General features: G+C 42.4%; 1 protein-coding gene across 1 annotated transcript; it reads right to left on the bottom strand.

Moving 5' to 3' along the window:
• Window positions 1-10,377: 10,377 nt before the first annotated feature.
• On the bottom strand, window positions 10,378-19,720 carry LOC106563807 (olfactory receptor 10A4-like). The gene is made up of 6 exons (XM_014129669.1): window positions 19,504-19,720; window positions 18,870-19,047; window positions 13,646-13,810; window positions 13,336-13,474; window positions 11,395-11,543; window positions 10,378-10,640 (listed from the first exon to the last, which is right to left on the bottom strand). The coding sequence occupies exons 1-6, from the start codon at window positions 19,718-19,720 to the stop codon at window positions 10,505-10,507; spliced, it is 984 nt and encodes a 327-aa protein (XP_013985144.1). The 3' UTR covers window positions 10,378-10,504.
• Window positions 19,721-20,969: the final 1,249 nt, after the last annotated feature.

Raw genomic sequence — 20,969 nt, 5'->3', positions numbered from 1 at the left:
CTACCTTCCCAAATGCATAGTGCCAACTGTAAAGCTTGGAGGAGGACGAATAATGGTCTGGGGCTGTTTTTCGTGGTTCGGGCTAGGCCCTTTAGTTCCAGTGAAGGGAAATCTTAATGCTACAGCATACAATGACATTCTAGATGATTCTGTGCTTCCAACTTTGTGGCAACAATCCCATAGTTCCCCATTGGAAATTGACAAGAATACCATTGGGTTTCATAGGATTATCTCATATTCAGATTGGATCTTAATGGGTTGTTCATTTAATTTTCTGTGGATACTTCATGGGATTTATTTAACATTGACATTGGATTAGAAAAGATAATCTAGCATAAAAATGACTTAATTTTGACCAAAAAAACTTCTTTATTAATACATTTTTTTAAATGTATTTTATTCTGCTTTTGGCTTCAGTTGGGCGACGACGTCCTTTAGCTTGTAGGCCATGGCAGCCCTTAATGAGGCCTTGTCCACCCCCTCAAAACATCTCTGAACATTAGCTGAAAGTAAAATAAAACAAACAATAATAATGACATATCATTTGAATAATTTACATTCACACTCACACATTCCTAATCTATGAAAGCAATGTTATGAGAGAGGTCAAAACTGGAATAAAAAACGATGTATTGAATTTAAGACATAGCTTATTATAATCATATCAAAAAGAGCGAGCACTTTGTTGCTTGACAAAGCTGCCTTTGCCACAGAATCTTGAACGATGTTTTGATTTCCTTCCCGACACGGAGGACACCGCCATCTCCTCCTTGGTGAAGAGCACCTCCATCAGGTCTTGCATCATCCTTTTGAAGCTTGTTTTATTGATCAGTGACATCTTCTCCTTGGACACCTGAACGCCAAAGCCCAGATCAACCTAGAATTTAAGAAACAGATCACATGTTGTTATTGTTTTCCAATAACTCAAAAGCTCTGTAGTGATTTGTTAGTAGAAACCTACATATAAATTATTAATTTGATTTATTAAGTTAGATTTATTTTTGTCCTATTGTTTAACTTTGATTGTTGGTTGAGATGGAGATGTGAATCCAACATATACATGATTAATTTGTCGACATAAAGGAATTAAAACCAGACTAAATCAGTGGCACAAAATATACATTTCCTTCAATTGTTTATATTTGGTTGTGTTGACAACCAAACACAACTCAATATCACTTTTGCAAAACAGTAAATAGCCTATTAACGTGTTGACAAGTTAACAAATGATATATTGGATTCACGTCTCCAACTAAACCAAAACTAAAAGTTAAAGAATATGATTAAGCCAGTGGCTCAGATGAAACTATCCAAGCATTAGATATAGTTCAAATGTTGATATGTTCAACTAAAACACAATTCAATATTACTATTTTTATACAATAAATAATCTAAAGTCTAGGCTATTTTTACAAAATAATGTAACAGTATTTATTCAACCTTAAAATGAGCAATGCATCTATGGCCACATTCTGAGGTAACTGTTACAGGGCGGTAGGTCGCCTAGAGTTAACAGCATTGGGCCAGTAACTAAAAGCTTGATGGTTTGAATGCCCAAGCGCGGCAAGGTAGAAAACTCTGCCAGTCTGCCCTTGAGCAAGGCAGTTAACCCCCAACAACAACTGCTCCCGGGTGCTGATGATGTGGATGTCGGTTAAATCAGCCCCCCCCTGCACCTCTCTGATTCAGAGGGGTTAGGTTAAATGCGGAAGACACATTTCGGTTGAATGCATTCAGTGGTGCAAATGACCAGGTATCCCTTTTCCCTAACTATTATTGTCTTCTTAAGTAATCAATGCGAGCATTTCCAATAGAGCACACAGTGTTGGCGATGCTTCTCTGAAAATATAGTTTACCAAGCACCAATTACTTCACAATGGCAGAAGTCAATCTGAAATGACCTTCATATTTCTATAGTGGAATCTGTAACACTTCAGTTTTACAGAATGAATAGAGCCCTAAGTTGTATAAATACAAAATATCTGACTTTGTATTCCCATTTGAACATTATTGAGCTTTTAAAATTCAATTCTGCCAATTTTGGGGGTGAATAAAGTTTGAAATCTCATTGATCAACATCTCAACTAAATATTACCCAATCATCCACATTGAAATGACGTAGTGTTCTCAGTGGGATGGTTCTGGGTAGACTAGCTGGGTAGATAAAAAAACAAAAACAGGTAGGCAACAGTTTGTTAACACGAATTGCTCTAAAATTCGCTCACTGTAGGCTTACATAATTCACATCACCACTGTAAGTTATATAGCCTAATTCAAAAAATGTCTATATTCTTTTGAAACTGATTGAGATCAAATGGTTGCCATGCAGATTCTGCATGGACATTTCACTGGTAAAAATGGAAGAATTTGCCTATCGTTTACAGTTGACAGTGATAAATGTGAGCATAAAAATGTTGCGGTAAGTAGAGGTAAAAAACACAGGGGAGTGGAACAGGCAGCTAGTTAACATTTCATTACTGCAGCTTAGGCAGTTACAGCATGAATTCTGTTAGCAGGAGACAAGGATTTAGAAGAATCTAACACACCGGTAGAGATATAAATCTGAATGTAACGATGCCTTACTTGAATAAGTAACTGGACTAATACCACAATATTTGAACACCCGTTATATGACTACATACACTGCCTTCAGAAAGTATTCAGACCCCTTGACTTTTTCCACATTTTGTTACATTACAGACTTATTTTAAAATTGATTTAATGAAAACAAATCTGCAGCAATCTACACACAATAACCCATAATGACAAAGGGAAAACAGGTTTTCTGACATTTTTGCTAAAGTATTACAAATAAAAAACAGTAGTACCTTATTTACATAAGTATTCAGACCCTTTGCTATGAGACCCGGAATTGAGCTCAGGTGCATCCTGTTTCCATTGATCATCCTTGTGATGTTTCTACATCTTGATTGCAGTTCAGCTGTGGTAAACATGATTTGTAAAGACACCCACCTGTCTATATAAGGTCTCCAAGACACACAATGGCCTCCATCATTCTTAAATTGAAGAAGTTTGGAACCACCATGTCGTGTCTTTGGCATCATTAAAAGTAAAGACATGAATCATCCATACACCAATTGACTTAATAACTTATTTACTAACTAACTAAATAATCACAGAAATGCATAACGAACAACAGTAGATATGGTTACAAGGAAATTACAGGGAAGATTCCCTAGTGGGACAAAGGAAAGTGGCTGTGGACTGAGCGAGAGCGGGAAAGGCAAAAGGGATTACTACACACTGTTGATAATTATATTAATTGAAATGCTAAGCCTTTGCACATGAACACTCACTCATTTGGGAATAACTGCAATCAATATATATATTTACGGTGTATGTCATGGTTGTCTTCTCTGTTGGAATCCGGTCCATCTGCGAGATAGTTCATCCTAGTCTCCCTCTCTTTCTTTCTGTTTCCCCGAAGTCTTTCGTGGTCAGAATGGATACTTCAGAGTACTATTCAGCAATGTTCTCATAGACTAGATGTTTCTTCGGTTGTCTGTATTCTCAATCCCAGGTTTACATAATTTCTAGCTGCAGACTAATAATTAGTATCTAAGATTGCTCTTGTTCTGTAGGGATTGATAGTCTCAGAGTGTAACCATTGCCAGTCGTGTAGCCAATGCTTCACGTGGTATGGTTTTCTAGTCTTGGTACTCAATTATTCACAATCACAGCTCCAGCTGTGGGTTTGCTTCGTCTCTGTACTCAACCTGTGCCACCTCGGCGGACACCAAGGTATGCGTAGTCTGAAGAGGATTTCCTCAGGAAGAGGTTTTATTCGTAACAATAGAAAAGGCCTGATTACATCAGACGCAAGATCATGTCTGTGCTCACGGGGGCGCAGCCGGTGACTAGTTAAACTTTACAGGGAATACAATTCTCTCAAAATTAAAGATTATCATCACATTACATCATTTCACAAATAGTTTCATCTTTACTCATTCATTTTATACAAGAATACAAGAATTAGATGCAAACACCATAATTGAGAAATGTGCTCATTCAGAGATATATTTATGTGTGGTTCCTATCCTTCGTGAGGTCACCAAATGAAACAAAACGGGCCGGGTCGTAGCTGGCTTCTCCACCGACCATTTACACATCCTCCAGAATATGGATATTGTTCAGTTCTCAAATTCTGTGATGTAGAAGAAGTTCCTTTGTTCTACTGTGAAACTCTCTCTCTCTATACTGCATTGCCAGGAGAAGAGAGTCTCCGCCAGGAATTTACTACCTGAGATAACAGAACCTGGATGTAGGAGCGAGTGAGAGAGAGGGACGCCATTATCTATACCCAGGAAGGGCCACGTCATGACACTCCCATCTGGTGGTTTGATCTTGTGATTATCCTGCAAGTTACAAATCAACATAAAAATAATGACCATGTGATGTCCTGTTTCTAGATCATCGTTGAAGTCCCCCACTGGTGGTTGAACTTGGTAGGCTCTCTGAAAGCGGAGTGGTCGACCACAAGGATGGGCAGTAGTTGTCCATTTGGTGATCGCCGTTGCGGTCCCCCTCTAGTGGTTTGCTTTGGTAGGTATCCTGGAAGTTGTAAAGTACCACAGGAATGGCCAGGGGATGTCCTTGTTAGTGATCGCTGTTGCGGTCTCCCCCTCTGGTGTTTACCTTGGTAGGTTCTCTGACAGCGGGGCAGGCCGCCACAAGGATGGGCAGTGGGTGTCCGGATTTGGGATCGCTGTTCCGGACCCGTCGCCTGGTCGTCCAGACTGGAAGATCTGGGCAGTAACTTAGGCAGATGTTAACAACGCACGCACACACACTAACGGAATATATATAATTACATTCATTCCCCAAAGAAGTGGCATTGTGGCACTAAGTGATGGTTGTATGTGGACTTTGTTTATGGCTCTATCACTTCCTAAGTGTCAAAGGAACAGAACTGAAAAGGAATGAAAGCATAAACAAGAGATATAAAAAATATAGTTCTCACACCAAAATCATCTAATTGGACTGAATTCTATATACATCCAAGGTCCTGGCAAAATGACTATCATGGCATTGTCTTTAATGTCATGTCTCGGGTTTTCCTACTTGGTGTTTGTTGCTTAAGCACTAAGTTGATAACTATATGATAAGTCTACAGCTGTAAGGCACTAGTTTTGGGTCGTCTACAGGGATGACCTATGAACTTCTGGGAAGAAAACTGGTGAGTACTGTAGCTGTATAGTCAAAGGCCTCAGAGTAAATGTTCAACTTTACTAAGGCTGGTATTTTGCTCGGAACCTTAAGTGATCCTAGTATAAATCCTAATTGGATGTTACGTTGTACATGTGCGTTTATGCTTACACAAAAGCGCATGTCAAGGGAAGAAAATCAAGTATCCTGGCAGATTACAATTTGTTCAGAATGAGTCTGATGTAATCAGGTAATTTTCAGGTCAATGCCTTTCTTGTTGAGACGGCCACAGTTCTTTCCGGAAGTGTCCACAGGGCAAGAGAAGTTCCTCTCAACTACCGTATTGCATGACTGCAAGGAGGAGGAAAGTTGCTCATTCACAGAGATGGCTGGCTTGAAAAGAATGGTCAATCAGGTATGCTGAAGGAATGTGTCGAGATATCGTAATATCTCCTTGGATATGATTCTGCACCAAGAGGTTTCGAAACGTCTTTTTCCCAAGGGGTGCTTTCGACAGATACCCCTCGTGAATGACTGTGTTGCAGCTAACGTTAGGGGAAGACAGTGTGGTCAGTGGAGTAGGCACTGTGGCCTGTGACCATACATGGTTGGTTTTCCAATCCATCAGTGGAAGTAGCCGATCCATCAAGTCTGCTCCGAGTAGCAGGGGTACAGATTTGAGGCTGGTAACATACACAGGGTGAACGAGCGATACGTCCTGGAAGTGTAGTTTCAGCATGACTCTCAATGTGAGAGGCGAGGAAGTCTGAGTGACCCCTTAAAGTGTAGTATCGCATCGTTCCACTTTTAACCAACGTTTAGTTGGCTTCAAAGCCCTTTTGAGATCATCAACCAAAGTTTGAGAGATGAACGACATTGTCGCACCCGAATCAATTAGCCCACCAAGACTGTTTCCAGGTATGGGGGTTTAGATTCGTGTTTAGTGGACATGTTCCCCACGAAGTGTAGTGTTTGTTCGCAACGAAGTGATGTGCCATTTCTGTTCAAGGAGGAAGTAGATCGACTTTTCGGATTTTGAGTGGGCTTGGCTTTACCGAAGCTTTTGAACTTTTTCTTCGCAACCTTTGTATCAGAGTCTATAGACAAAGCCTGTGGACTTGTTTTTTGATCAAGTGGGCCCTGGATAGGGCCTCGAGTGAGAGCGGGGGAAATTTGAATTTTAACGTCCTTGTGATGGCTATTAATTCCTGCGGACCTGGTGTCCGGTAATTCCTCGTCTAGTCCTTCCCCGTTTAGTCCTTTAGTTCTTCACGTAGTGGACCTTCTGGAGAACATTGGTCTACATTTTGATTGTCCTTTAACCCTTTGTTAACCTTGTGCTCTGACACTTTGTATGGGTTGGATGCAAGAACGTAGCGAACAGGTTGATTGTAGCGGTAGTCGTTTCGATGGCGACGTACTTTACAGTTATTTCGACCGCGGAGGTTATTGGAATCGTGTTTTTTTTGGTAGAAACCGTTGTTGTGCATCATCTCTCAACGCTCCAATACCTGATAATGCACCCTCTAACTGGAGTGAGTGCTCCTGGTCAAACTTCAAAACCGAGTGGTCAGTGTTGTGAACTTTTGATGCCTCAAAAGCTGTGCTTGCAAGCTCTCTGAGTTGTAAGATAGGCAAGCTAACGTGGGCTGCAGGGCCCAAGTAGGTTATGAAGGTGTGATACATGTTCGACAGAAACATTTGTTTGATTGGTAACGGCGCTTCCATTCCTGTTTCAGTGAGTAGGCCAAAGTAAGATGAACGAAGCCTATGATCGTAGGCTTGTGGGTGTTCGTTCCGAGCTTGTTTGACAGTGTTAGCCAGTGAGCTATCGTGTTTGCGAGTTGCAGAACCACTGAACTCTAATTTCAAAGCTGTGGCAAGTTTAGCATAGTCATCTAGCACGTGCTATTGTTGTAGATGAATGAACCTCGTCACGTGTCTATAAGACCTTTGCTTCAACAGGTAAACCCGGTCAGAACCTATAGCGTTCGGGTAGCCATCCAATGCGTCCTCTATGTCAGCTAGGAACGTCTCAGTATCGTTTGGCTGACCTGGAACGGGGTCAAAGGTGCGGAAGTTCTTGATGGGTTTGTCAAGGTATTCTGCGCCAAATGGATGGAGAGGGTTGGCTTCATCCTGTGGGGAAATTGGGGTCGAAAGGCCAAGGTGAGAAGCCAAGCTTTGTTGGCCAAGAGGCACCATATCACTCAGCGCCGAATGGCCAAGAGGAGAAGACTGAGGGACACATGAGGGAGGCAAAGTCTTTACTCCTTTGAGTTGCTTGGATGGGTAGTTACACTGTAGAGCATGACCATTCTGGACTTCCTCCAGATGGTACCTAAGGGTGGTATTCTGCTGCATTGCAGAGTCCACTTGAGCCCTTAGAGTACTGATTTGGGACACGTGAGTGTTGCACTTGCTCCTTTCGGTCTCGAACTTATCTGTCATGGTTTGCAGATAGAGATCTTGAGTACGGAGCAAGAGATTCTGTGATGAGATTTCCTCCAGTTGCTTAGAAATAAATATTTCCATCTTCATCACCTGAGTTCTCTCATCATTCATTTGGTCAGTGACTTCAATGAGTTCTGCTGATTTGTCATCCAACTTAGTCATTGTGTTCATCAATTGATCGTCTTTGGTCTGCAGCATTTTGAGTTGAACCGTGTTACTTTGAGTAACGTTGAACAAAGCTCCATGCATGTTATCAAGTTGAGCGCTCTTGTTTGTAGATAACTTGTCAGATTTATCTAGTTTGGCGTGGACGGAATCGTATTTGGTTTTGGATAAATTTAGTTGTTCCTTTAGAAGGCGATATTGTTCCTGAGAAGACAATTTTGTTGAAGAGTTTGTGCTCGTTCATCGTCAAAAGTTTTTGCAATTACATTTAATTGTTCTGTTTTCAAACGCAGATCCATAGCTCACATAATTTTTCCCTTTTCTGCATTTGTCATTGGTTTCCCGGTTCTCTCCATCTGTCAGTTTATGTCTACCGTTACCTGCTCATGCTTCAGCTGTGTACTGCGGTATTGAACCGATGCCGATCTCGGATAACAAGACATCAGGGCTAGACTGGAGAGAACCTTTACGAGGCCTGAGCCCGATGGTTGATTTTGGAGAGGGTTTTACTGAATGTGCTTTGCAAAAGCAATTTTACTGTTTGATCCATTTAAATGATAAATCAAACCTGTATAGCCATTTGGGAATTAAACTTTAAATTAACCTGAGAGCATTGCTTCATCTAGGTTAATGTGGAAAGTTTAAATTGTCTCATTGTGGAAAACCAATCAATTTAGATATTATTGAAAAGACTGGCTCTATGCCCTTGCTCTATAAATGAATATTGACCAACAGAAATAGTAACGTTTGGCCTAACGGACTAAATCTGGAATTTATAACTCATTGCTCTGACGCTATCGACACACGACCGGAGGTGCTTCCCGTAGCTTGTTCAAATGGAAACACACACAACCAATATCTTTCTCTATTCGCATACAACAGTCTGTTTGCACAATTCTGTTTGCACAATTGATAAATACATAGTTCAACAGCAAAGTCCAATTCTATCTTAGATTCCTCACACGGGGCACCATAAATGTTGTGTCTTTTGGCATCATTAAAAGTAAAGACTTGTTTTATCAAATCAATTCCCTGTAATTATTATTACGTGATTAAACTAATCATGTACATTTATTTATTTAACTAGGAAGTCGGGGCACCAAGGAAAATCTTCAGATTACAAAGTTAATTAATTTTCCTAATATAACCCTTCAGCTCATTGAGGAACTCTCCAAGGGCACCTAGTGGGTGATAGATGACAACGATAATAAGCTTGAGCGGACAAGTGACAGTGACAGCATGGAATTGAAATGAGGAAATGGACAGGTGAGGGATGGAGGACACATAAAATCTCCAGATATAAGTAATGGGTAGCCCTGTGCCACCACTGTGACGACCAGATGCTCTCGGACTATGAGAGTAAACCTAGTCAGATAACGAGAGCAGCTGGAGTAGCAGTGTTGTCTGGGGTGATCCATGTCTCCCTCAGGACCAAAAATCAAGGGACTGAAGAGCAGCATAGGCTGAAATGAACTCAGCGTTCCTGACTGCAGATCGGCAGTTCCAAACGTTACCAGAGACCCAGAATTTCACATGGGTTGTGTGTGCAGGGTACACTAAATTAGAAGGGTTGCAGCCAGGGGGTGGGGCGCATCTGTAAAGCCTACAGGGAGACGAGAGAACATGGAAAACACTCACATAGTTGCCAGAGCTACAAATAGGAGCAAAAATGTGATAATCAGAAAAAAGCTAGATAAGATACATTACAGAACAACTCGGCGGAACTGTCTTACCAAAACAAGTCACAAATTGCCCTGCCTCTTAATCCTGATTGATGTGTCAACAACTATCTGCAAGTTATGAGCAATCAGCAGTTTACACACCAAGACAGGCAGCACTTAATGTAGATGGCCCTAGTTAGAAATAAGACAGTACTAGACAACAGATAAAGACAAAAATTATACTTATCACTCCTGGAGATATCAGGAGTCCTCTAGCTATAGAATTAAGCATAAAAGTAATGTATTACTGTAACACATTAAAGGGTATCCCCAACACCGGTCATTACACAGTACTTGCTTTGATACAGCATTTAGATGACAGTAGGTTACCTGCAATATGATATACAGTAATGAGCTGCTTGTAAGTTACTGTCAAATTCACAGCAACCCCTTTACAGTGCATCCATGAGATCAAAAGTCTAGTTTTAACCACGTTTTGAAACTATGCAGTGTTCATTTACATTGTTTTATTCCACATGTGTAAACAAAGTAAACATTTTAGTTTGGGTTCTGATTGGCCACGGCCGTTGAACTAAGCTCATTGAGGCATTTATAAATTATATTCTTCAAGAATCAATGGCTAATATATGATTCATTTTAAAGTAAAAATAATGATGTACCAATTCTGGATAGCCCCTTTAAGGGTTATACTGCAGGTATGAAAACGTATCAAATGTGATTTGATGACATCAGTCTTATTTGAGTGATGTGACATTTCCAATGAAGATATGATTGTTGCTGTCTGAATGTGCTGTGGCCTCTTCTTTCACAGCACATTCAGTATATGGGAACAAAAACTACCAGACAGCAAAAACAAGTGTAAATGTTTATTGTTTTCCATATTGAATAATGAAATGTTAAAAATCTGGGGCTCAACATCTGCATGACCAGATGACGTTTCGGCCAATGGCTTCCTTCATAGGGGAGAGAACAGGAGAAGTGTGCAGTCATAATGCCTCCTGTGTGATTTTATAAGCGGCAGGCTGCCTGAGTTCCTGTCAGCAGGTTACGGGGTGGACGGAGGGTTTGTGATGTGCATTGGACTGCCCTTGGTAGGCCCACTTGGCCAGGGAAGCCTTGATCTCTTTGGTACGGATGCAGTAGATGAAGGGGTTGAGGAGGGGTGGCAGCAGACTGCAGAATAAGAAGAATACTTTATTAAGACACACACACACGGAGAGGCTGGAGCAATGGGCAGCTACTTGTGTAGTGCCCAGGGAGGAGTTTAGGGGTTAATTGCCTTGCTCAAGGGCACAACAGCAGGTGATGGCATCTAGGACACAGACGCCAGCAACCCACCACTCCCAAACACCTTTTTCCCTGGCAAACATGGGATTCAAACTGACAACCATCTGGTTGTTGGCCTGCTTCTCTAAGCTACCTGCCTTTTGAGGAGGGTTAGGCCGATAACAAAGTCCTGGCTGATGGAGAAGTTGATGACGCTGCTGGTGTAGACACAGCACCGGGGGACGTAGTACAGAGAGATGATACACAGCTGGGAACTACAGGTGGAGAAGGTCTTCCACCGACTCTGGATGGTAGGGGGGAGAAGGGAGAGGGCAAGAAAGGGACAGGACAGGAGGGGAGACAGGGACAGGAGGGGAGGGAGAAAGGGAAAGGAATGAAGGGGAGGGGGAGAAAAAGACAGGAGGAGGGGGAGAGAGGGAAAGAAGGGAGACAGGGACAGGAGGGGTTTAGTTCAGACGGGGGAGTCCCTGGATGGATAGCTGTTTTGGGGATAAGTGCCTTTCTCAAGGGCATAATGGCAGTGGTAGTAATGATCTGACAAAAGTAGCCAGATCATTCCAGTTTTGCATCGCCCGGCCAGGGACTTGATCTAGCAACCTATGGGTTCCCAGCCCACCTCTTTAACCTGTGGTCTACCTACCTGGAGAAAATGGCGAGGCTGATGCGGAGGTCAGGGGTCGTGGTCAGGTTGGGGATGTAGGGTGTAGCGTTCACTATGAAGCGGGGGACGTAGTAAATAAGGATGATACAGCCCTGAGTAGCACAGGTAGAGAAGGTCTTCAGCCTGCCCTGGGTTAGAGAGGGGAGAGTAGTGGGTTAGAGGAAAGGTTTAGTTTAGATAAGAACGACACAGCTCTGAGTAGCAGGTAGAGAAGGTCTTCAGCCTGCCCTGGGTTAGAGAGGGGAGAGATGGAGAAATGTTCTGGGTTAGGGTTAGGAGAGAGTAGTTAAAATTAAGGTCAGAGACAGGACAGGACAAGAAATGTGTGATGTAAAGTTGAAATGGTGAACCTGGCAGTCCAGGTTTAGTGCTTAGGAGGCTCCTCAGAAGAGGATGTGGAGGAACATACTCCTCAGTTAATTTCATTAAAAAAAAATAGTGAAACAAAGTTTTAATTTTTAGATAAAACCTTAGTAAATATATTCACGTCAGCAAATATTTGATTACAACATACTGTTTTGTAATGAAGGTCTACAGTAGCCTCAACATCACTTTGTAGGGTAGCACCAGGGTGTAGCCGGAGGACAGCTAGTTTCCGTCCTCCTTCGGGTACATTGACTTCAATACAAAATCTAGGAGGCTCATGGTTCTCAACTCCTACCATATACTTAAACATTAATTATGACAACTCCTGGAGGACGTCCTCTAGAAGCATGAACTGACATTGTCCACCAAATCAAAGGATCAGAGAATGAATCTAGTACTGAAAGCATAAGCTACAGCTAGCTAGCACTGCAGTGCATAAAATGTGGTGAGTAGTTGACTCAAAGAGAAAGAAAGACAATACTTGAGCAGTTTTGAACATATTAAGGAGAAGAAAGAAATAGAGAGAGAGAGCTAGCTATATTTCATTGTATTTTTTTCACTTTCATTTACTTAGCTAGCAAATGAAGCTAGCTGCTTTAGCCTACTCAAACACCCAGCTCAAACAAAGAGAGATGCTATGTTAGCTAGCTGGCTATGGCTATCCAACACTGGAACTCTTCCAAGTCAATGTAACCTTTTGGTCTTATTAATTTATTCCTACCGGGGTTCACCAATGTAACTGCTAACCTGCTTGCTGACTGTACACTTTTGTGCATGATTGTAGCGGGTTTACTAATGCGTAAAATCTAGTAGCTATGTTGACTATGACATTAGCTAATATGGTGACAATTATGTAGGTGGTGTGTAGCGGTTATGATATGAAGTGTGGCTTGAAAGGTTTTTTCACCTGGTCACAGACAGCTGATGTGTTGTGCACTGAAGTTCACAAGTGAAGGGAAAAGGTGAGAGGAGGAGAGCACGTAGATGCGAGAAGGAATTGTGCAACGAGCAAAGTGATCATGCTGTTTGTATGTGGCTGCTGTGAAAGTGATCTGTTTGCGTGTGATCAGGAATGAATTCATTCCGCCGATTTTGTTGAAAAACATTTATTAAACGGAAGTAAATGGAACGAAATGGGGAAAAACACACACACCTGAATTTGTCCAATAGAAACTCTCGTTTACAACTGTTGGACTAATGATTACACCCTAGATCAACTAGACCCAGGCAAGCGTGTTCATCGTAGTATTGAATGTTACTGTCAGCTTGATTACTCCAATTTTTCTCTCGACCAGTGTAAACTTTCATTCATAGGCTATGTTGTAGCAACCTCATGTTGGGTATAGGGAAAATTAGAGTATCATGTGTAGTATCCTAAACCTATTGATGTTACGTTGAACTTGTAACAGAAATAAGACCATGCTCGTAAACATTTAGTGGTGTGGTCACACCCCCCCCCCCCCCTCCTCCCACACACCCCTCCTCCTCACACACCCCTCCTTACCCCTCCATGCACACCCCTCCCCCCACACTCCACACCTCCAGAATTCTGACCTGTGCGTTAGCCATGCGCATCACGGTGACGATGATGTTGACGTAGGAGAAGACGATGAAGCCAAAGGGGAGGAAGAGGACGACCATGGCTAGTGAGAAGGATAGTCTGCTCTGAGACGAGATGTCAGCACACGACAGCCTGTTGAGTGAGTGAGTGGTTGGTTGGTTGATTGGTTGACTGAATGTATTTGATCATTTAAAAAAATACATATACTGTATGTACATCAAGTATAATACAGTAAAGTCACTAGGAGTCAAAAGTAGTGCACTTTAAAGTGAATAGGGAGCAAATTGGGATTCGGCAACTGACTGGTTGAGAGACGTGGTGTCGCAGTAGCAGTGGATGATGCGGTTGGGCCCACAGAAAGGCATCTGGGATGACTGGATGGTGGTGATGGCTGGAGATATCATGGCTGACATCCAGGACAGGGCAGTTAGGAGAGACATGGTCCTGTTGGTCATTAGCTCATTGTACCTGGTAGAGAGGGAGGGAGTGAGGGAGGGAGTGAGGGGGAAGGTGTGAGGGGGGAGAGAGGGGTGGAAGAGGGGGTAGAAGGGGGAGAGATGGGTGGGATAGGGGGTAAGAAAGAGAGAAAGAGAAAGAGAGTTGCCTTCTGTAAAAGGTCGTTATCTTTGAATACCTGAGAGGGAAATACAGGTAGTTACAGGTAGATATATTGACAGTATACTGAACAACAATATAAAAGCTAAATACAACAATTTCAAAAATGTTACTGAGTTTCAGCTCATATAAGGAAATAAATTCATGAGGCCCTAATCCCTGCTTTTCACATGACTGGGTAGGAGCGCAGCCTTGGGTGTGCATGGGAGGGCATGGGCCCACCCCCGTGGGAGCCAGGTCCACCCACTTGGGAGGCAGGCCCAGCCAATCAGAGTATGTTTTTCGCCAGAAAATGGCTTTATTACAGACAGAAATACTCCTCAGTTTCATCCGTTGTCTGTGTGGCTGGTCTCAGGCGATCTCGCAGGTGAAGAAGCCGGATGTGGAGGTCATGGGCTGGTGTGGTTACACCTGGTCTGCGGTTGTGAGGACGGTTGGACGCATTGCCAAATTCTCTAAAACATCTTTGGAGGTGGCTTATGGTAGAGAAATTAACAATCAATTTTCTGGCAACAGCTCTGGTGGAAATTCCTGCAGTAAGCATGCCAATTGCACACTCCCTCAAAACTTGAGACGTGTGGCATTGTGCTATATGACAAAGCTGCACATCTTAGAGTGGCCTTATATTGTCCCCAGCACAATATGCACCTGTGTAACAATCATGCTGTTTAATCAGCTTCCTGATATGCCACACCTGTCAGGTGGATGGACTATATTTGCAAAAAGGGATGTAAACACATTTGTGCACACAATCTGAGAGAAATAAGCTTTTTGTGCACGCTCTCCATAGCCGATGTGAGCAAGACCTTTAAACAGATCAACATTCATAAGGCTGCGGGGCCAGACGGATTACCAGGACGTGTGCTCAGAGCATTAACGGACCAAATGGAAAGTGTCTACACTGACGTTTTCAACCTCTCCCTGACCGAGTCTGCAATACCTACATGTTTCAAGCAGATCACTTTAGTCCCTGTGATCAAGAAAGCGAATGGATCCTTCCTAAATGACTACCACACCGTAGCACACACGTCGGTAGCCATGAAGTGCTTTGAAAGGCTGGTCATGACTCACATCAACTCCATCATCAAAGAAACTCTAGACCTACTCCAATTCACATACTGCCCCAACAGATCCACAGATTACACAATCTCAATCACACTCCACACTGCCCTTTCACACCTGGACAAAGGAACATCTACGTGAGAAGGTTGTTCTTTGACTACAACTCTGCGTTCAACACCATAGTGCTCACAAAGCTCATCACTAAGCTAAGGACCCTGGGACTAAATACCTCGCTCTGCAACTGGGTCCTTGACTGCCGCCCCCAGGTGGTAAGGGTAGCAACAACACATCTGCTATTCTGATCCTCAAGACTGGGGCCCCTCAGGGGTGCGTGCTTAGTCCCCTCCTGTTCACCCACGACTGCATGGCCAAGCACAACTCCAACACCATCATTAAGTTTGCTGACGACACAACAAAGGTAGGTCTGATCACCAACAACGATGAGACAGCCTATAGGGAGGAGGTCAGAGACCTAGTTGTGCCAAGACAACAACCTATCCCTCAATGTGAGCAAGCAAAGGAGCGGATCGTGGACTACAGAAAACAGAGGGCTGAACAGGCCCCCATTAACATCGACGGGGCTGTAGTGGAGCAGGTTGAGAGTTTCAAGATCCGTGATATACACATCACCAACAAACTATCATGGTCCAAACACACCAAGACAGTCATGAAGAGGGCACGCCAACACCTTTTCCCCTTCAGGAGACTGAAAAGATTTGGCATGGGTCCCCAGATCCTCAAGAAGTTCTACAGCTGCACCATTGAGAGCATCCTGACTGGTTGCATCACCACCTGGTATGGCAAATGCTCGGCATCCACCCGTAAGGTGCTAGAGAGGTTAGTGTGTACGGCCCAGTACATCACTGGGGCCAAGCTTCCTGCCATCCAGGACCTCTATACCAGGCGGTGTCAGAGCAAGCCCTAATATTGTCAAATACTCCAGCCACTTAGTCATAGACTGTTTTCTTTGCTACCACACAGCAAATGGTACCGGAGCGCCAAGTCTAGTTCCAAAAGACTCCTTAACAGCTTCTACCCCCAAGCCATAAGACTGCTGAACATCTAATCAAATGACAACATAGACTATTTGCACTGCCCCCCCCCCCCTTTACACTGCTACTACTCGTTGTCATTATCTATGCATAGTCACTTTAATAACTCTCCTTAAATGTATATATTACCTCAATTACCTTGACTAAACGGTGCCCCCGCTCACTGACTCTGTACCGGTACCCCCTGTATATAGCCTCACTATTGTTATTTTACTGCTGCTCTTTAATTATTTATTACTTTTATTTCTTGTTCTTATTTGTTTTAGTTTCAATTATTATTTTTCTAACTGCATTGTTGGTTAAGGGCTTGTAAGTAATAATTTCACTGTAAGATCTATACCTGTTGTATTCGGCGCATGTGACAAATAAAATTTGATTTGATTTGAAAGATGAGACTCTCACGAACAAGATGGTGTTCTCTGTCTTGGGACAAGTCTGAAGTCAGTACAGCCGATCTGCCAACTTCTGTCTTTAGGGGGTGAACAGTTTGGGCTACACACTAATCTGTGTAAAGGTGAGACTCTCAGAAACATGTACAATTCAGTTGTTTTCTCTAGGACACCCACAGGCCTCACAAGACTTGTCTGAAGGTCCCCTGGTACCAGCCCAAAAAATGTATGGAATTATATATGGAAACCTTTTAGTGACAAAAATAAAGGGGTTAAATACATGTAAAAAAAATTATATAGAAATGTTTCCTGATCTTTCTTTAATCTCTAAGACACTTGTAGGGGGGGGGGGGGGGGGGGGGGGCTTTGTTGTTCCATGCAATGAATCTGTTATTCAATGCGTTTGTATGGGCTAATAACAGTAAGGCCAAAACTATGTTTTTCATCACATAAAATGAAAGAAAACTGATGTTTCAAGGGGTCTTAATTAGGGCTAGGGGGCAGTATTTACACGGCCGAATCAAAAATGTACCGATTTAATCTGGTTATTACTACTGCCCAGAAACTAGAATATGCATATAATTATTGGCTTTGGATAGAAAACACCCTAAAGTTTCTAAAACTGTTTGAATGGTGTCTGTGAGTATAACAGAACTCATATGGCAGGCAAAAACCTGAGAAGATTCAAACAGGAAGTGGCCTGTCTGACAAGTTCTTGTTCTTCTTGACTCTCTTTATTGAAAACTGAGGATCTTTGCTGTAACGTGACACTTCCTACGGCTCCCATAGGCTCTCAGAACCCGGGAAAAAGCTGAATGATGTAATTCCAGCCCCTGGCTGAAAAACATTAGCGCCTTTGGTAAGTGGTCTATCAGAGGACAATCAGACTGAGGCGCGTGCACGAGGCGACCCCATGTTTTTATTTTCTCTCTCTTTGAACGTAAACACGCTTTCCCGGTCAGAATATTATCGCTTTTTTACGAGAAAAATTGCATAAAAATTGATTTTAAACAGCGGTTGACATGCTTCGAAGTACGGTAATGGAATATTTAGACATTTTTTGTCACGAAACGCATCGTGCACGTCACCCTTCTTTACACTTTGGATAGTGTCTTGTACGCACAAACAAAACAGAGGATATTTGAACATAACTATGGATTATTTTGAACCAAACCAACATTTGTTATTGAAGTAGAAGTCCTGGGAGTGCATTCTGACGAAGAACAGCAAAGGTAATAACATTTTTCTTATAGTAAATCTGACTTTGGTGAGGGCTAAACTTGGTGGGTGTCTAAATAGCTAGCCCTGTGATGCCGGGCTATCTACTTAGAATATTGCAAAATGTGCTTTGACCGAAAAGCTATTTTAAAATCGGACATAGCGAGTGCATACAGGAGTTCTGTATCTATAATTCTTAAAATAATTGTTATGTTTTTTGTGAACGTTTATCGTGAGTAATTTAGTAAATTCACCGGAAGTTTGCGGGGGGTATGCTAGTTCTGAACGTCACATGCTAATGTAAAAAGCTGGTTTTTGATATAAATATGAACTTGATTGAACAAAACATGCATGTATTGTATAACATAATGTCCTAGGTGTGTCATCTGATGAAGATCATCAAAGGTTAGTGCTGCATTTAGCTGTGGTTTGGGTTTATGTGACATTATATGTTAGCTTGAAAAATGGGTGTCTGATTATTTCTGGCTGGGTACTCTGCTGACATAATCTAATGTTTTGCTTTCGTTGTAAAGCCTTTTTGAAATCGGACAGTGTGGTTAGATTAACGAGAGTCTTGTCTTTAAAATAATGTAAAATAGTCATATGTTTGAGAAATTGAAGTAATAGCATTTCTAAGGTATTTGAATAACGCGCCACAGGATTCCACTGGCTGTTACGTAGAGAGGTTAAAATTCTAAATCAAATAGTAAATTGATCCTTGGTATGACCTTCTGAAAACAATTCAATATAGCTTAGACAGGGCTTAGACTCTTATGAGTTAAGGTTAGGGTTGGGTAGATCTATGTCACCTGAGAGGGTAGCATATAGCCAGGTATCGGTCCATAGCCATGGTCAACATGATGAGAGAGTTAGGGTAAGGGTTAGGGTTAGGTAGATCTATGTCACCTGAGAGGGTAGCAGATAGCCAGGTATCGGTCCATAGCCATGGTCAACATGATGAGAGAGTTAGGGTAAGGGTTAGGGTTAGGTAGATCTATGTCACCTGAGAGGGTAGCAGATAGCCAGGTATCGGTCCAAAGCCATGGTCAACATGATGAGAGAGTTAGGGTAAGGGTTAGGTAGATCTATGTTACCTGAGAGGGTAGCAGATACCCAGGTATCGGTCCATAGCCATGGTCAACATGATGAGAGAGTTAGGGTAAGGGTTAGGGTTGGGTAGATCTATGTCACCTGAGAGGGTAGCAGATAGCCAGGTATTTGTCCATAGCCATGGTCAACATGATGAGAGAGGTGAGCGCTCCAAAGTAGTGGATGAATTGTTTCTGTATCAGACACATATAGAAAGAGATGCCAGCGTCGTCCCACCAGTACCGAGCTATCACTTTGGGAAGGGCCACCGTGCAGAAGCCTGAGAAAGTACAAGCACCGCAACATATCAAAATGTAAATACATATTAATCAATTGATTAGTACATTTTTTTGGTGCAATGTAGATTGGAGAACAGACCACACATTTGAACAGGAAGTTCATGGTCACATGTCCTTACAGACACACATTCTAACAGGATAACCTTTCTGTCATGAAGACTTCTGTCTCTTACCTATATCTGACAGAACCAGGCTGAGTATCTTACCTATATCTGACAGAGCCAGGCTGAGTATCTTACCTTTATCTGACAGAACCAGGCTGAGTATCTTACCTATATCTGACAGAACCAGGCTGAGTATCTTACCTTTATCTGACAGAACCAGGCTGAGTATCTTACCTATATCTGACAGAACCAGGCTGAGTATCTTACCTATATCTGACAGAACCAGGCTGAGTATCTTACCTATATCTGACAGAACCAGGCTGAGTATCTTACCTATATCTGACAGAGCCAGGCTGAGCATGATGATGTACATGGGTTTCTGCAGGCTGCGCTCCAGGGCAAACAGCACCACCAGCAGGAAGTTCCCCACCACCGTGATCACATAGATGAAGAAGAAGAACCAGGCCACCAGCTGGTATAAGGATGGATGGAGTCCCGGGAAGCCCACGATCACAAACTCTGACACACGTGTGTAGTTCCTTGGGAGCATACTGTATGGGGAGAGAATAGTATGGGGCGATCCCACCTCTGCCACAAATGTACTGAGGAGAGAATAGTATTGAGCGATCCCACCTCTGCCACCAATATACTGAGGAGAGAATAGTATGGAGCGATCCCAGGGGCGTCATGCACTCTAAATATCTGAGGGGGCACAAAGTACTTGAGGGTGGTCTGGAGGGGGGCTAGATTTCTTTATTTTTCAAACACCTGAAACAGCTTTTTCCTACAATCCAGAGCCATAATCATTTCTCTGCATATCTAAGCATACCTCTTGAGCTGTCTGTGTCCTGACTGGTGGTTATATTTTTAAAGAAGCAAATTTGCTTCTCTCCATCGCTGCTAAAATCTATGTTAAGGATTGAAAGGAATGATATTCTTATTCAGTACATTTAGTTATTACTTGCTTTTCTAAAGTCTGTCAACCTTGGCAGCAGGAATGCTAGCTAAGATTGCTTCTCTAACTTGATTGGTAGCCTGAAATGGCTTCTTGGTAGCTAGTTATGAGGTTGGAAAATCTGGGCCAGCTAAAGCCAACTTCATAACATTGGTTGGTGGCTCGTAGTATTAAAAAGAAACAACAACAATTAATAAAAACAAAAATTATAATTATTATTACAGGACAAATCTTGAGGGGGCACGTGCCCCTGTGCCCCCTATGGGCATGGTGCCTCTGATCCCACTGCTGCCACCAATGTACTGAGGAGAGAATGATTGTCAATACAACCCCATTATGATAAAGAACATGCCATGGAGCGGCAGGTAGCCTAGTGGTTAAGAGGTTGTGCCAGTAACCGTAAAGATTTATCGGGTTGAACCCTCGAGCTGACTCGGTGAAAAATCTGTCGATGTGCCCTTGAGCAAGGCACTTAACCCTAATTGCTCCGGTAAGTCGCTCTGGATAAGAGTGTCTGCTAAAATGTAAATGTAATTATGATAGACAATACACCATTGTTATGATAGACAATACAACATTATTATGATAGAGAATACACCAGACACAAGTTTAAATTGTACCTAAATAAGGGGATTATTTAGTAGCAGTTACTGAATGATGTTTGCTTGATAAAACAGTTAACAAAGACCTTACAGTATAATAACATGTATAATATAACATTACAGTATAATAACATGCAGAATCTAAAAGTACATAGTCATAACATAACAAACAGTATAATGACAACATGATACCTCTCTTTTTGATGGTGGCCAGAGAATGGAGTTGCCTTCACACACCTTCT

The sequence above is a fragment of the Salmo salar genome, chromosome 11, assembly GCF_965601325.2.
Source record: "Salmo salar chromosome 11, fSalSal1, whole genome shotgun sequence".
Taxonomy (NCBI): Eukaryota; Metazoa; Chordata; class Actinopteri; order Salmoniformes; family Salmonidae; genus Salmo; species Salmo salar.
The sequence above is the reverse complement of the archived record's forward strand: the minus strand, read 5'-3'. Positions and strand labels throughout refer to the sequence as shown.

What these genes read in the sequence shown, in the direction of transcription:
- LOC106563807 (XM_014129669.1), bottom strand. Translation starts at nt 19,720, where the DNA reads ATGCTCCCAAGGAACTACACACGTGTGTCAGAGTTTGTGATCGTGGGC. An exon ending in GACACCACGTCTCTCAACCA is followed by an intron (nt 13,475 to 13,645) that starts GTCAGTTGCCGA and finishes CTCACTCAACAG; the next exon opens with GCTGTCGTGTGCTGACATCT. An exon ending in AGCCTCGCCATTTTCTCCAG is followed by an intron (nt 10,641 to 11,394) that starts GTAGGTAGACCA and finishes CTTATTCTGCAG; the next exon opens with TCTGCTGCCACCCCTCCTCA.